The sequence below is a fragment of the Alligator sinensis genome, unplaced genomic scaffold, assembly GCF_000455745.1.
Source record: "Alligator sinensis unplaced genomic scaffold, ASM45574v1 scaffold1237_1, whole genome shotgun sequence".
NCBI classification, from domain to species: domain Eukaryota; kingdom Metazoa; phylum Chordata; order Crocodylia; family Alligatoridae; genus Alligator; species Alligator sinensis.
In genome coordinates this window covers 1-17223 of record NW_005843928.1, presented here as the reverse complement: position 1 = coordinate 17223, position 17223 = coordinate 1, and the positions used below count along the sequence as shown (strand labels likewise).

The window sequence follows — 17223 nt, the reverse complement described above, 5'->3', positions numbered from 1 at the left end:
GGCCTCAGCCAGTTCCCGGGCAAACTCCTGGTCAAGCTCAGGACTTTGGGTGGGAGGTCTGTAGTAGACTCCCACCATTGTGTCCCCTGTGCCGTGTTCCCCACGGATTTTACCCCAGAGGGTCTCCAGCCGTCCACCCTGGTCACCAATATCGGCTTGCAGGGACGTGTAGCTTTCCTTAACATATAGCGCTACACCCCCGCCCCTTTTCTCTACACGATCCCTCCTGTACGGGGTATAGCCATCTATACCCGTGGTCCAGTCATGGGTGGAGTCCCACCAGGTCTCTGTTATCCCTATGACATCATAATTATTTGCATTGAGCAGGAGGAAGGTGGGAATTGCTGTGGGACCAGGCACTGAAAGTGAAAGGAGTGTATAAAGAGTGATCATTCCTTGAGGACACGATCCTTGAAGCACAAAAGAAGTCCATTCCCATGCGGAGGAAGGGTAGCAGAAGGGCTGATAAGTCCTCTTGGCTGAATAGGAATATCATGGTCCTGTTGAAAAGAAGAAAGAGGCATACAAACAATGGAAGCTTGGGGCAGTTCCCAAGGAGCACTATACAACAACGGCCTACACTTGTAGAGAAAGGATTAGAAAGGCTAAGGCAGTGACTAAATTTAAACTAGCAACAGAAATCAAGGACAATAAGAATTAATCCTTTAGGTATGTAGGGAACAGGAGGAAAGCAAATGGAAGTGTCAGGCCATTGCTTAACAACTCAGGACAGCTTGTTACCGAAATTCAGGAGAAAACTAAACTCCTAAACAACTACTTTGCTTTGGTATTTCACTGGGCTAAGGGGAAAATCATACTAGATAAGGTTCAGAGTGGGCATGGGGGGAATGAATACCTTCCTACTGTTGATATTGAGTTGGTGAATGATAAGTTAGAAAAGTTAAATATTTATAAATCAGCGCGCTCAGATTATCTTCATCTGGGAGTGCTGAAGGAGCTGGATGAGGTCATCATGGGACCTCTGGTGAAACTCTTCCAAAATTCATTGCGCTCAGGGAAGGTCCCTAAAGACTGGAAGAGGGCCAATGTTGTGTCCATCTTCAAGAAAGAGAGGAGAAGGGACCCGGGCCACTATAGGCCAGTTACCCTAACTTCTATCTCAAGGAAAATCCTGGAAAAGTTCACCAAGGACTCTATGTGTGATATGCTTACAGAAGGTAGGTTTCTGAGTGACAGCCAGCGTGGCTTCATTGTGGACAGATCTTGTTTTACTAATCTCATCTCCTTCTACATCCTGCTGGACAAGAGAGAGGACATTGACACTGTATACCTAGATTTCCAAAAGGTCTTTGATCCGGTATCCCATGATGTTCTCATGGGAAAATCGGAGGATTGCAGGCTTAGCTATGTGACAGCTAGGTGGGTGGGAGGCTGGCTGCGGGGTAGGACCCAGAGAGTTCTAATGAACGGATCTGTGTCGTCCTGGTGAGAAGTGGCCACTGGTGTCCTTCAGGTGTCCGTGCTTGGTCCAGTGCTTTTCAACATCTTTATCAATTATTTGTATGTGGGGGTGAAGATATCACTCACCAAGTTCACAGACTACACCAAGTTACAGGGGAGTGTGGTCACGCTTGAAAATAGGCTGCAGATACAGGCAGACCTAGACAGGCTGGCGAGTTAGGCGGATTGGAACCTGATGAAGTTCAACAGTGAGAAGTATGAAGTGCTTCATCTGGGGATGAACAATCCCCAGCATACCTACAGGGTCGGTGGTGCCAAACTGACTAGCACCAGGACTGAAAGGGTAATAATTGACCATAGTATGAACATGAGCTGTCAGTGCGATGCTGTAGCCAGCAGGGCAAACAATACTCTGGTTTGCATCAACCGATGCATCTCAAGCAAAACCAGGGAAGTGATTCTTCCACTCAGCACTGGTGAGACCACAGCTGGAGTACTGCATCCGGTTCTGGGTGTCACACTTCAACAAGGATGTGGAAAAGCTCGAGAGAGTCCAGAGAAGAGCCACCTGTATGATCAGAGACTTGCAAGGCAAGCCATATGAGGAAAGGGTGAGGGACCTGGGTCTTTTCAGCCTAAAAAACAGAAGGCTGAGAGGGGACTTGGTAGCAACTTACTGTTATGTCAGGGGAATACATCAAGAGCTTGGTGAACAGCTGTTCACCAGGGCACGCTTGGGGAAAATCAGGAGTAATGGCCACAAACTCCTGGCAGACCGTTTCAGGCTTAACACTAGGAAAAACTTCTTCACAGTTAGGGTGTCCAGACTATGGAATAAACTCCCTGCAGAGGTGGTGCAATCACCTACCCTGGAAATCTTCAAGAGGAGACTGGACAATCACCTCACTGGGGTCATCTGACCCCAGTTGTCTTTCCTGCCTAGTGCAGGGGGGCTGGACCTGATGATCTTGTGAGGTCCCTTCCAGCCCCTGACAATCTATGAATAATCTATAAATGGGGTCTGTACTCCCCTAGTAGGTCCATGAGTGTATTAGACATAGTCCCATCATATATGTTCTTCTGCATACAGCAATGTCACAAGGAATTACCTTTCAAACACATGATGAGTGCTACGTCCATCACATTTTCTTGTGCATTTTTATGTGCATGATACAGGGAAGATGAGGGAAGAGGCCATGGCTTTGCAAAATTGTTATATTTTGCTCATTGAGAATTGGTGCCAGAATACCAAAGTCATCAATAAATTCTAGATGTAATATGGAAGAACTATATCACCTAAGCAATTCATTTTCAGCATTTTTATATACATTTAAGGAATAAATCAATATCTGTATTTATGAAATTAGACAGATCCATTTCTTCCAGTTACAAAGAAATGACATGCTGAACACCATCTCTGTTCACTTTCTACTGTACATAGTCTCTCTTGGTTTTAAAACTATGACTCTGTCTGTTTTTCCATCCTTACCTTTTCTGACATTATACATATATCAGATTATTAAAATAAGGGTGAGGACTATTTTATTAACAGCTATGCCCCATTTTTCATGATTACGGCTCCTAATGAGAGAATACTAGGATTAGGTTTGAACTCTTTTTCCCCCTGTAAAACACAAAGGATCTAGTGTTGAATTCAGTAGAGTTTAATTGTTTGAAAGTTAATGCACATGAGAGAGGAAAAAGACGCTCTCAGTACAGTCCCACACTAACAAATAGCTTTTGGAAATGAGCTGTCTAAAAACTGAATCTGTTCTGTGCAAGAAAATTTCAGCCTTGTGTAGAGGGTGAAGATGATGGCTACACAGATTTTGTATTTCAGAATAAGGTCTTTGGTGCATGATATTATTTGGTTACATTTTCACTACTTCCTAAACCATTTTCCAAAGCAATTACATGATAGAGGAGTTAACATGCCCTTGATTTTCACTGGGCCACTGGCTGTGGAAGAAGACAGGTGCTTTAGAAAATGTAATCACCTTCTAAATGTTCAAGAAAAACCTGCTGACAACCTTGTTGACTTCAATCCAACCTACAGCCTAACAGTAAACTACAAATCCTGTCAGTGTTGCTGGACGACTCTGTATTTCCCAGCCAGCTTTCTTAGGGCTCCTAAGACATCCCTGTTTCTCAGGCTGTATATGAGGGGATTCAGTACTGGGGGAACAATAGTGTAAAACAGAGACACAATCTTGTCTTGCTTAGGTGAGTGGTAGGCTCTCGGTCGCATGTACATGAATATAGCTGCCCCATAAAATAGCCCTACCACTGTCATATGTGATGAGCAGGTGGCCAGAGCTTTCTGTTGTCCTTTGGTTGACTTCATCTTCAGGACTGTAGAGAGGATACACGTGTAAGAAGCTAGTATGATGGAAGAAGGGATGAGGAGCAGGACAATGCCACTCACGAACACCAGAGTCTCATATAAGGAGATGTCAGAGCAGGACAATTTCATCAGGGCAGGGAACTCGCAGAAGAAATGATCAATGGCTTTTGAACCACAATACGGCAGATACATGGCATAAACTGTATGAATCAAGGCATCTCCTGATGCCCCAATCCAGACCCCACCTGCCAGGCTCAGGCAGACTCTCTGGCTCAGGAGTATGGAGTATTTCAAGGGATTGCAAATTGCTACATATCTGTCATAAGCCATGACTGCCAGGAGGAGGCACTCTGCTCCACCTATGGTCAGTGTGAGGAAAATCTGAGTCCCACAGCCAGCTGGAGAAATGGGGTTGCCTGGAGTCAGAAAGTCTACTGACATTTTGGGGACAATTATCAGGGTCTGACAAATGTCCATGAAGGCCAAGTGACTGAGGAAAAAGTACATGGGGGTGTGAAGGGAGGAATCCACCTGGATTAGAAACAGGAGCAGCGTATTCCCAGCCAGGGCAGTAACGAAGGCCAGTAAGATCATGGCCAGGAAGAAGGTGTGGACTTCAGTCTGGTTCAGGAGCCCCAGGAGAACGAATTGTGTTGGTGAACTTCCATTCCCAATCCTCATTTCCTCGTCATGTGGATGGACCTGACGCACTGGGGAGGAACAGAGACCTTTGTTGAATGAGGAGTAGTGGGATCGGAGAAATGTTAAAATGTCATTTTATTTTCCCATTATTTGCATGTCTAATAGGCACATACTGATTGATTGACTTGGATGTAGGCATAAATAATTTCTTGCTCTGCTCCCTGCTGCTGATAGTACACAGACTTACCCATAAATCTGACCAGAGTCGATAGGAAATTAGGCTGCTCATAATCTTGGGGAATTAGCTCCAAAGACCAAACATTTCCCCAATGACCGAGTTGCCCAGGTTAACTGTTCTCCTCTTCCAGCAACAAAAACAATGACATATATTATGACCACTATCAGTAGGACTAGGTGGAGTAGCTTGATATGTGAAACCCCAAGCATTACCATAGGGTAGGGTATGAAAAAACAATCTCTGTCCCCCAAACCTCATATTTTGATAAGTAATTTAAAAAAAAAAAACACTACCTACTCCCAGACCATAGTGTCTGCTGGGCAGGTGATGTAGGACAAAAAATTTGTTAAGACAAAATTATTTTTATCTAAAATTTGCAAAGAAAATATGTTTTTTTTTTTTTCAATGGAAATTTGAATACAGGAAAGTTTCATTTGGGAGCTGAAGGTGAAATTTTCAATTTGTCTTTTTAACAGAGAATAGTCCATCAGCACTAGATTTTGATTTTGTGCCCTGCCTTTCAAATCCACAGCTTGATGCCCCCTAAAACATCTGAATGTTGGTGGCTAATCAAAACACAACTTGGAGAACCCAAACTAAGATACAGGAAATTATTAATTAATATACAATAATAATAAAGTAGGCTGTTAAAAGATGGAAGTTAAACATGAAAAGTATTTTCTTGAAAAAGTGTGAAACTTGGATATTCTATTTATTGATTTATTTAATTTTTGCTGTAGCTGAGTGAGGTGATGGAATCACCTGACTCAGCGCCTACATTGAACACCTTCAAGAGCGAACTGGATGCTCATCTTGCTGGGATCCTATGACCCCAGCTGACTTCCTGTCCTTTGGGCAGGGCGCTGGACTTGATGATCTTCCGAGGTCCCTTCCAGCCCTAATGTCTATGAAATCTATGAAATCACCCCCAGTATCCCAAGATGTTATTGAGGCAATAGCTTCAACAATCAGGATTTGATTCTACAAATGCTCTGAAATATTACTTGAATATACATACCCTCCCACTTTTTGTGCCAGCAGCCCAGGGAGCAAGAGAGGCAGTGTTGAGTCACTCTCTACTACAGGGGATTTGGTTAAAGCCAAGTGCTCTAACCATTAGGCTACAGACTAGTCATTGCCCAGAGCATTCTCTAGCTGCCTCTTGAAGCTGACACAATGCATCTGGTATTTACATGTCACTGGATAAGCAAAACTGGGACAATCTCTACCCCGTGGAGGGTAAGGACCCAAGTTGGAACCAAGGGTCTCCTCCCTTCCAGGACGGTGTCCATCCCACTGAGAGGCCAAGGTCTCGGCTTCAAGAGGAGGGTTGGAGAGGGATAATATCTGTTGTCTTTGTCCGAGTGGTTTGCTAGAAAGATGGAGATGGAGATACCAATCCTTTCTGAGTGAGGGGTGAGGAAGGGAGACTAGAAACCAAGTTTCCTGCTGCATAAGCTAATGTCACTGGATAAGCAAAACTGGGACAATTTCTACCCCCTGGAGGGCAAGGACCAAGTTGGAACCAAGGGTCTCCTCCCTTCCAGGACAGTGTCCATCCTACTGAGAGGCCAAGGCTGTCACAGGCCAATGCCTGTCACACTAAGCTAAAAGGTGGAAGAGTCCTGTCTCTGGGCTGCCTTCCTTCTGGCAGATGTGCTTGCAAGGCAAACTAGAATACCACACTGCAGCCACACAGCTAAGTATGCCGCATCCAGACACTTAAAGTAAACCTAGATTTACCCCCAATGTGCAAATTTATGGACAAGAGAAAGTCCTTGAAGTGTGGAACCTAAGCTTTGCGTCTGGCACAGCCAGGACCACAAGCTGGCTATGAAACACACAGTGGTGGAGGACATTGAGCCAACAAACCCTTCTGCAGAATGGGTTTCAAAGGCATTCAAAACAGAAGTGTATTGTGTGATAAATAGATATGATTATATATTATAAATGTTATATTCAAACTATGTAGTATTATAAAACATGTAGTATGTTTTATAATACTACATAATACTACTACTATATAGTATTATCTGTGTCTGATATTGCTAAAGGCTCTAAATGTGGCCTGGGTGAAATCCTGGACCTGTCAAGGTGAATGGGGATTTTGAAATTGATTCCAATAAAGGCTGGATTTACTTATATGTATGACACAAGGGTTTCTTTGAGCGATAACTTTTATTGGACCTACTACATTGTTGTCATAGAGTTAGACAAGTTTTTGAATGCAAGCCTTTCTTCCTCAGGTCAGAGGAAGACATATATAGTTGGTCCAATAAAAGATCACCCTAAGAAATCCTTGCCTCACACAAAATCTGGACCATCACAGCTACATCATCACTCTTACACTCTTTATATGTAAGCATTTCAACATCAAATTAATTTGAAATGCATCAATATATGTAGCTGTCCTCACAGGAATAATCTGCCTTCACGAAAAATTGGAAGATGCAAATAATTAATTGTCATTTGCATCATTTTCAATTATAGATCACTGGTTTCTCCCTTCCTCACTGGTGGCAGGTTAGGGTGTTCTGCCTCCTGGCTGTTGCAGGGTTGACTGTGTAGTTGTACTAATAGGTTAGACCAGGGGTTTTCAACCAGGGGTACTTGGGAAGCCCCCAGAGGGTACTTGGCAGCTGCCTGGAGAATTGGGGCCATCCATCTGTGCGCCGGTGGGACTTTAAGTTTTGCCACTGGCGTTTCTGTGCTTCGTGATCGGCCTCTGGGGACCGCCCCCCACACTGCCCCAGCTTGGTGATCAACTGGGGGACTCCGTGATTGTCAGTATGCCAGGGGTACAACAACCCAAAAAGGTTGAAAACCCCTAGGTTAGACAGTGGATTAGTATAGAATGTTTTGAACAAGGACAATGACCTCTGAAGGTCAGCCCCACATTTCTATGATTCTATGGTATTGCAGCACATTTTCAGTTAAAAAATCAACATGAAATGCAACAGGTTTTAATATTAATAAAACTAGCAGATGTAACAATGAGCAAAAATTAAACTTAATTTAAATTTATTGAAAAGTAGCAACTGAACTACATACAAAGAAACATTCCAGTGACACCTCCTCTACAATTATCACAAGGAACCTTCAGTCAAATAATGGTGGTGTTTTTCTTTTAAAGAATCCTATTTTTGAATGTCTTAACCTGTACAAAACAGGAATTTGCAAAAGCAAGAATCACTTACCTTGATCTGCTTTATCTCAGTCAACGGCCAGTCTAGAAAGGAGAGCAGCTTGACATCTTGCAAAAAAAAATGCTGTCTGTCCATCATGTAAAATGAATCTCTCAAGCCAAGGATCATTACATTTCTATTCTCCTGCATTCTGTTATAATCCTAGAAGACAATGTTCCTGGGACACTGGTAAATAAGCATGTCTTGGAAATAAAGTTATTAGCTTAATAGTGATTGCAGTAATTCATATATGAGCAATCCATATAAATCTTGTTTTGTAGTCTTTACTTCCAAAATTCAAAATGTGACTGCACTAGTTAAGATTGCATGTCTTTCATATGAGGCAGCAGCACTTTTCTAAGGAGATAAATAAGTTTAAAATCATTCAGGCATGAATTCCCATTTAGGTTCCAAAATTCAAGTTATATATAAGGATTCATGTCTTCAATTGGAAAAAAAAAATGTTTTTATTGTTTGAAAAATGCAGCACTGGCAATACATAATAAACAGTATGAAATCAGTATTAAGAATCACATCTCTAAATCTCTAACTTTACTTCTGCAGCAAGCTGTGTGAGTTACCTGGTGGCAAGAGAGAAATACTCATATTAAAGATGCAGTCTTTAAAAAGACCAGGTTAAGCTTGGAGCCATTACATCACTCAAGCAGCAATAAGCTTAATATCTAAGTGGAAGAAAACAGTCTTTGGGGAATCTTGTCCCAAGTCCCTAATTAAGGTTACGTGCAGATGGTGCCCTGGAAAGGCTTTCCCTATTCCAGCTGTAATCTCTGAAAACGTCTGCCTGGTGGGATTTCTTTGCATCCTGTATATTGAAGTAGCTGAGGGCTCACAACCATGACTTTTAGAAAGGACAAAAGACAATATTTTTCTTTTCGTTTTTTCAGTGACAAATATTAAGCTGTAATGTTTTCAGTCCCGAGCTGAATGCCGAACACCTCACTATGTTTGATTTTCTAGTGCAATGGGAATTTGAGTAACCTCTAGGTAATCTTTTTTTTTCCATTAAAGCATCAATTCCTGCATCATTTATGCATGAGACACATTACTCACATGGACAATTTTGAACAGAGGAAAGGGGAAGAAACCCCATCAGGTCAAACCTAATGCATTACATTATAAGTACATTATTTGTCTGATATGCCTTAGGGTGGAAAGCCAGGCCTGTAGGCCTCAGATTTGAATAGATGCTGCTCAAAGGAGCTTCAGTGCTTCTTGAATAGAGATCACAGAGGCAAGTCCATTATCAGACAGGTGTGTACAAGTTACATATATGTGAAAATACACCTGTATTTAAAAAACAACCCAGCACTGATTATCCGGGGTAGAAATGTGAAAGGCGTAAGTAAGAGCTATGTGTCTTTCAGTAGGAAATGAGTGCCTGCCTCCTGGTAGGCTTTGGAAGAAGTCTTAAATTCTGCCACCAACCCACTCTAGGCTGGTGGTTTAAATAAGGCCTCAGCTACACAAAATGCATAGCAAAGTAGAGGACCCCCCTCCTCCCTCACTACTTCTCACCAACTGACATATCTATGCTATGAAAAATTTGAAGTGAGGACAAGGCCCTGTGAACCTAGTCTGGTTCTCACACTCAGGACAAGACACGGTGAAACAAATTTCCTGTTTTTTAAAAAAGGGCAGCCCTGCATATATTAAGCATGTTCTGCTATGGTTATGTCTGCTATGGTAACTTTGTGGATCTTTTCTCTACCTACCCTCATTAGTTTGTCCTTTCAGAGGTTTGGGGGCTACTTGTGTCTTGTGTTGCAGTTTGTAGACTTGTTCCTGCTGTTTGTAGATGAAGTTTGCAGATGTAAGGTCAAGTGGCTCTGATCTTTATTTCCACATGGCCTGCTTTCCAAAATTGTAAAGTTTACAGGCGTGCAAATGTGGCAAATTGGAAGTGGCATAAAAGCCAGCACTCACTGTGGATGCAACAGAGATCCTTAGTGGGGTGGCCTCAGTTCCAGCCCAATCACACTGGCTGTGAGAAGCAGCGGAGGCTCTAGCCAGGTGTTGCTCCTTGGTTGGCTTTGTGGATAAACCATCACTTTCTCAAAGCAATATGTTCATGTGCACAAGAGCCTGTAGTGTGTTAAGATAAAATCTTACTGAGTTTGCCGTTGCCTACTATGCAACTTGAAGAGGACCAGCAGTGACCTCTGAAGGTGGCTGTGACCCCTGGCAGAGGTTACTCATGATGATGCAGCAGTGGATCTTCAGCAGATACGCAGCGGCAGTTGTGGAGGTAAAGCCCCTAGCACAGGGCAGCAACCCCTTGTGGCAAGAAGCATCAGGATCCTCGGCAGCGGAGGCCCCAGCAGCTGGTGCAGTTGTCTGGTGTAAGGAGCAGAGGCATCCTTGGGTAAGCCTCCCTTCCCAGTGCCCTGGCCTCAGTGGTGGCCTCGTTGGGTTGATTTGCCAGTGGCTCTGAGAGTCTGTGATGTGACTTATTGTGGGTTCCAGTTAATGTTTAGTAATTCAAGTTTTCTTTGATGTTGTGTGTGTCCATTTTCCCCTGAAATATATCGTGTTTTAGTTTAATGTGTGTTTGCAAGCAGGGAAGTTTGTTCACATTGAAACACCAAGTAACCATGTATTTTCCCAGGTTTCTGGGCAAGGGCTCGAACTAGATTTAGAAAGTTACATGTATTTTCCCAAGTTTCTGGGCAAGGGCTTGAACTAGATTTAGAAAGTTGGTGTTAAACCCCTAAAGTTGAACCTGGCCCTTGCAGCTGCTCTCCAGCGCCTGGCAAAAGGGTTACGTAAGTAAGAGCTACCTCTCTTCGTGAGTTGAACCTGGCCCTTGCAGCTGCTCTCCAGTGTCCAGCAAAAGGCTTATGTCAGTAAGAGCTACCTCTCTTCGTAGATCTTGTTCTCTTCCCCTCTCTCGAGAACGCTGCATTCAGCATCATTTTGAATTGGCTGCAGTAACTGGCTACTCACATAATCTTTCCAAGGGAAAATAAAATACCTTAGAGACCCAGAAGGGAAGAAATATATGTGTGTGTGTGTGTGTGTGTGTGTGTGTGTGTGTGTGTGTGTGTGTGTGTGTATGTGTATATATATGTGTGTGTGTGTGTGTATGTGTGTGTATACATATGTGTGTGTGTGTGTGTGTATTCTGGAATAATGAGAGACTGTTTGTGAAACTCATCTCTGTTTTGAATACCTAAGGCAAAACCATTTTCCAGGATCAAGTGGCTTGTACTGTTGTTCATAGCTGCTGAGCTAGATAGGACACGGTTTAATTTCAACCACAATGAACAGTTATCTGAAGGTCCAATGTGCAAATATGGGCCTGGCCATTTCAGTAAATTGATACTACTTCCATTGGCACCTTTCAGTTGTTTCCATCCTGTCTCTTTCCTTTGATCTTTGGACAATGCTAGTCATCAGTGTCAAAGATCGCTATATAAACTGTTTATCCTGAATGCATTAATGCTTGAACTGCACAGAGAACAGCCTGCTTCTGCTACAGCCTAAAGCAGGGGGCTAAACCCTTAGCACATGAGACAGGATTCTGGGTGTTTGAACCCATGAATGTGTGTCTGTACCACTCCCCCATCTAGCTAGAGGCACAGCCATGGCACCCACTCCTGCATGCCTGGGCCAAACCTAGACAAGAGGCGAAGATGTGCCTATGGGGCACCTCCTGCTGCCACTATCAGGCAGAGCTGGGGACAGAGCACTTGACACCGGGGGTGAAGTCGCCTCAGTGCTGCTTCGCTTATTTATTTCTAATTTTATGGTGGCTTTCTATTCTGCTCCTGGCTATCTAAGCGTCCCAATATGGTCATCTCTATGGCATTTTTGGTCGTGCAATGTTGCTTTTATGCAGGTAGAGGGGATTCAGTTCTTGGCCATGTAGGTTGCATTGTGTAGATGACACACACACAGATTAGGCACGTGCTGCAGGCTATGTATTGGCCATGTATGTATGTATGTATATGGCAAGGGTAGACATGTGATCTTCTTGCAGACACTTGTTTTTGTCTCAGGACCAGAAATGTAGTCAATCAAGGGCATTGTTACATGTTTCAATTGGTATGTGTTAACTCAAAGGAATATTTGGTAGCATTGAAGTTAAGGGGTAATACCCTCCCTTACAGGTACAGCTCTAACTAAGGCTGGTGAGCAGATGTGTGGCTAGGAGCTGCCAGGTCTGTCCTGGAGCTGCCTGGTAGGCCTGCGTGAATAGGGAACTATTCGATTCAGATTTGGAATCAGACAGTTTGATGCCAAGATTCGATTCAGAGATCTGAATCATTTTTCTGATTCAATTCAGCCAAATCACTTTGTAAGATTCGGAGCCGATTTGGAGATTCGGCCCTAGAATATAATAGGGAATCAATGAAATATCTATAACTTTGCTGTGTTTTGGCTGATTTGGATGAAACATGCAGGGATGATATCCTCTTCAGTGAGCATGACACGTACCACGTTTCAAGGTGCTAGGTTTAGGGGTTTCTGGAAAACTGCACCTCGAAGTCCTGAAAGCAAACCTCATGTCACGCGTGTGTGTGTTAAGCCACAGTGGGGTGAAAATTGTAAATCTCGTAGCTCTTACTGAGGCCACAAAGCCTGCCAAGTTTCAAGGAGATAGATGCAGGGGTTTGGGGGAAACTGTACTTCAAGCTGTGGACAAGCAAAACTGGTGACGTATGTGACACTGTGTGTGTTAAGGCGCAGTAGGGTGAAAGCTGCAGGCCTGCTAGCCCCTGCTGAGGCCATGAAGCCTGCCGGCTGTCAAGGAGATCAGTGCAGGGTGGTTCTGGGGTCCTGCACCCTTAGCTGCTGACAGGCAAAACTCGTGACATGGGTGCTTGTGCAACTGACTGTGTCGGTCCTGGGGCAGAAACAATTTCCGGCTCTCTATTGATTCTTTCCTCTCTGTTCTCTGTGGATGTGTAGGTGTTAATCCTTGCTCATTAACTCATTATCTAGTAGCTAGTTACTGTGTATTGAGCTGGTCCCTGAGTGAATCAAGATTGATTGGTAACACAATAGCCTAGCAGCCAGGCCTGCAGTAGTTCCCCCCCCCCCCCCCCAGCCCTGAGCCCCGCGACAAACACAGTTGCACAAGCACCCATGTCATGAGTTTTGCCTGTCAGCAGCCAGAGGTGCAGGGCCCCAGAACCCGCCTGCACTGATCTCCTGGACAGCTGGCAGGCATCGTGGCCTCAGCAGGGGCTAGCAGGCCTGCAGCTTTCACCCTGCTGTGCCTTAACACACACAGTGTCACCCATGTCATGAGTTTGCTTGTCCTCAGCTTGAGGTACAGTTTCTTCCAAACCCTGGCACCTAGCTCCTTGAAATGTTGCAGGCTTTGCAGCCTCCACAGGGGCTACCATACCTGTAGTTTAAACCCCAATGTGTCTTAACATACACATGTGACAAGAGTTTTGCTTTCATGATTTTGAGGTACAATTTCCTGGAAACCCCAGCATCTATCTCTTTGAATCATTGCACGTGTCATGCTCTCAGAAGAGGCTACCATCCCTGAATTTTCATCCAAATCAGCCAAATGACAACAAAGTTATAGATATGTCATTGATTCCCCATTATACTCTATGGCCGCATCTCTGAAACTTTTGTGAATCTTTTCATAAAGCTTCCAGCAATTCAGTTCAGATTTGTAGATTCAGCCTCCGGATCATCCGAATTATCTCCAAATCTGAATCATGATCCAAAGCTTTGCACAGCCCTGTCTGGCTCCCTGGTGGCCCTATACATCTGTGCCTTAGTTTCCTGGATGCCACTCACAGGTTCTGTCCCTGCACCATTCTGCCCCAGCTTGGGGCATGCGCAATCATGTGCCTGAGGCGACGGCATCCTATTCTTTGCCTGTGTCACATTCTGGCTTTGACTTCACATAAGGGCAAAGATGCTGAATGTGACCTTTTGCTAAGAGTCCATGCAGTTCCATAATGACATCCCCATGGTTACTTGGACATGAAGTCCAACATCTATGGATTCCCCCCTTGCATCTCACTTCAGGTATATCCAAGCAATAGTCTCCAAGTTCACAGTCCCTAGTATGAGGATGGCATATTAGGTACAGTCTCATGAAGCCCACTCTATTGGTCAAGCCAACAACACTGGCATCATGCCCATGCACCCGAGACACCTTTGTCATTCAGTTCTACAGGTGTGATACTTCTGTGAGCAGCCAACTTGGGGCCTATGGCTACCTTGCTGTATGTAAACACAGGAAGTGGAAGACTGATTTCAGGGTTCCCAGCACTTCATGACTGAGAGGCTGGTTGCATGGTCCTCTCCTCTGAAACCTTCATCACACAGTTAACTCTATAGATCTGCAGTGCAGGGTCTGCCCCAGGCTGTGCTGGCCTCCAAGGGCCTGTTTGGGCCATTTGAGCGAATATCACCCTAAATGTGACAGGAATGATCCAGTTTCTCCCCTTCCATTCTTGAGAGTCAATTTGGGATCTTTGGGTGCACCTACACATGTGCTGTACTGCGGAGTTGACTAATTAGCTCCACAGTAAAGCGTCACCATCTACACATGTGCCAGTATTAGGGCTCAGTAAATTAATACTCCACTGTAGGAGAGAACTGCTGGGGACAGTACTGTCCTATAGCAGAGTAATTCACACCCCTAAAACACACATGTAGATGGTGACAGGGCTGGCTGGGCCATGAGGGTGATACAATTGGGGAGCTGCCTGCCACCTATCCCCGCGCTGTAGCTCCATTGTGCCAAAATCAGCCCTTCTGCAACTCAGTGCCCTCTGTGCCCCATGGCCAAATGATTGGGGTGGGGTCAGACTGCAGGCCAGATCAAACCCTGTGGGCAAGGACCAGGTCCTGCTTGCCCTCTGCAACCCAGTGCCACCACCTGGAGCCCAGGGCTGACACGCCAAAAGGTTGAGCACCACTGATGTAGACAAATTCAGAGGAGACAGCTAGCTGATAGCTAGGAAGCAAAGCAGTCTGGGATGTGGACCTGACATCCCTCAACCAGTGATGGCTTATGTTCTTATAAATTTACCAATTCATTTTCCAACAATTTATTTTTTTTAGGGAAAAAGCTTCTTTTTTTTTTCATAAATGACCTGCATTCTATAAATCCCATCTACTTATTAGCTCCATTTCTTCCAGTCACAAAGAAAGGCAACATTGAACACCATACTGTTTTCATTTAGTCCCATGCAAAGTCTCACCGTGGATATAAAGGTAAGGGTTTCTCCCTGCTCTCCTTTTCCATGATGTCTTGAATCAGTCACATTAATTTATTTTATGCAAAGCTTAGAGACCTACTTGATTAATGGTCACTTTATATTTTTCATGATAAAGGCTGCTAAAGAGAAAGTACAAGGATCAGATCTGATGTCTTTTTTCCCTCCCGGAAAAACCCAGAATTCCCTGGCTGACCTCAGTGGAGTTAAAATTTCCAGTTTAGAACCAATGCCCGTGAGAGGAGAATCAGGCCTAAAGTACGTTTCTGGCTCTAAAATGTGGCATTTAAAATATCTCCACATAAGCAATGGATCTCTTTCCTTCAGGCTACACAGGAAATAGCCTGAATTTAAGGCTACAGAGATTTTCTAGGGCAAGATAGTTTTTCCTGTATGCAATGATCTGATTAAATGTCCTATACAATCAGTGGGGGACTGACTTCCTGAAACATTTTTGAAGCAATTAGGAGATGGAGGATGCTACTAAATACCCTTGAATTCAGTGGAACATATCAGCAGTTAGGTGCTTTATAAAATTTAGTCTCCTTCTAAATGTTCAAAAAGACACTGTCTGTGGTCTTGTTCACTCTGGACAGATGTGGAACCGAAGGGTAAGTCACAGTTCCTGTCGGTTTTGTTGGATGACTCTGTATTTCCCAACCAGTTTTCTTAGGGCTCCTAAGACATCCCTGCTTCTCAGGCTGTAGATGAGAGGATTCAGCATTGGAGTGACAACCGTATACAAGAGAGAAACAATCATATCTTGCTCTGATGAGTGGTAAGCATTGGGTCTCATGTACATGATGATGGCAGCCCCATAGACCATGCCCACCACAGTCAGGTGTGAGGAGCAAGTGGCCAGAGCTTTCTGCTGTCTTTTGGTTGACTTCATTCCCAGGACCGTAGAGAGGATGCGAGCATATGAGATGATTACGACAGAAGGAGGGATGAGAAGGACAACAATGCCACTCACGAACACCAGAGTCTTATCGGTGGATGTGTCAGAGCAGGCTAATTTCAGCAGGGCGGGGACCTCGCAGAATATGTGTTTAATCTCTTTTGAGCCACAGTAGGGCAGATGCATTGTATAAACTGCGTAAATTAAGGCATTTACAGGGGCACTAATCCATACCCCAGCTGCCAGCCTCAGGCAGACGCTCATCTTCAGGAGGATGGGGTATTGCAGGGGACAGCAAATCGCTACATATCTGTCATAAGGCATGGCTGCCAGGAGGAGGCACTCTGCTGCACCCATGGTCAGCACAAGGAAAATCTGAGCCCCACAGCCAGCTGGAGAAATGGGGGTGCCTGGGTTGAGAAGGTCCACTGACATTTTGGGGACAATGGTGAGGCTCTGACATATATCCATGAAGGCCAACTGACTGAGGAAAAAGTACATGGGGGTGTGAAGGGAGGAATCCACCTGGATTAGGAACATGAGGAGAGAGTTCCCAAACACAGCAGTAAGGAAGGCAAGTAAAATCATGGCCAGGAAGCAGGTGTGGACTTTGGTCCTGTTCGGGAGTCCCAGCAGAACAAATTCTGTTGGTGAAGTTGTATTCCCCGTCCCCATTTCCTCACGGAGCTTGTCACGTGCACATCTTCCTACTAGGTCACACTAATAGGATCTGTTATCACCATCAAGTTCTCCCTCCTGTGGAAGAAATACCAGATACTGTGGTTAACAAGTATTTTGGTTGTCAATTTAAAAATAGTGCTATAATTTTTGTAAAAATGTCAGTCATTTACCTTACATGGACTGAATTGTAAAACAATAACAATATGAATTTGAATGCCTTCTGTATTAATATAAATTATGCCTGAAGAAGGGTGATTGCACCTGAAAGCTTGCAAATAACTTTTTTCATCTAGTCTGTTGGTCTAATAAAAGATATCACATCTCCCCAAAGAGCCTTGCCTGCCTATGTCCTGAGACCAAACAGCTACAACCACAAGCCCAGCCCCATATTAATATGTACATTCAGTAATCTTCTAGTAACACACAATGGAAATACTCTGTGAGGGCCTCAGCAGGAGAAAATTAGACCACTGACATATTAAAAGAAAGCATGATGGGATCTAATGCATGATCCCAACAATTGTACTTCCTGCCATGCCACACGTGTATGCTCCCCTTGCACTGACAATCTTTGCTCCGGTGGCTGAGAGCCCCAA

General features: G+C 44.2%; 3 protein-coding genes across 3 annotated transcripts in view; all 3 read right to left on the bottom strand.

Moving 5' to 3' along the window:
- LOC102388081 (olfactory receptor 56-like) overlaps positions 1 to 2923 on the bottom strand; it is a 7186-nt gene extending 4263 nt beyond the window's left edge. Inside the window, exons 1-2 of the mRNA XM_025195813.1 lie at positions 2912 to 2923; positions 1174 to 1255 (exon numbers count right to left, since the gene is read on the bottom strand). Coding sequence (XP_025051598.1) covers positions 1174 to 1255; positions 2912 to 2923 — 94 coding nt within the window. The remainder of the gene's footprint in view (positions 1 to 1173; positions 1256 to 2911) is intronic.
- Positions 2924 to 3502: 579 nt separating this feature from the next.
- On the bottom strand, positions 3503 to 4447 carry LOC102387829 (olfactory receptor 56-like). Its single transcript, XM_006039242.1, has one exon. The coding sequence runs from the start codon at positions 4445 to 4447 to the stop codon at positions 3503 to 3505; it is 945 nt and encodes a 314-aa protein (XP_006039304.1).
- An 11217-nt stretch (positions 4448 to 15664) lies between these two features.
- Positions 15665 to 16641, bottom strand: LOC102387578 (olfactory receptor 2T8-like). Its single transcript, XM_006039241.1, has one exon. It carries the CDS (start codon positions 16619 to 16621, stop codon positions 15665 to 15667), a length of 957 nt encoding a protein of 318 aa, XP_006039303.1. The 5' UTR covers positions 16622 to 16641.
- Between the last annotated feature and the right edge of the window lie 582 nt (positions 16642 to 17223).

What these genes read in the sequence shown, in the direction of transcription:
- LOC102387829 (XM_006039242.1), bottom strand. Translation starts at nt 4,447, where the DNA reads ATGAGGATTGGGAATGGAAGTTCACCAACACAATTCGTTCTCCTGGGG.
- LOC102387578 (XM_006039241.1), bottom strand. Translation starts at nt 16,621, where the DNA reads ATGGGGACGGGGAATACAACTTCACCAACAGAATTTGTTCTGCTGGGA.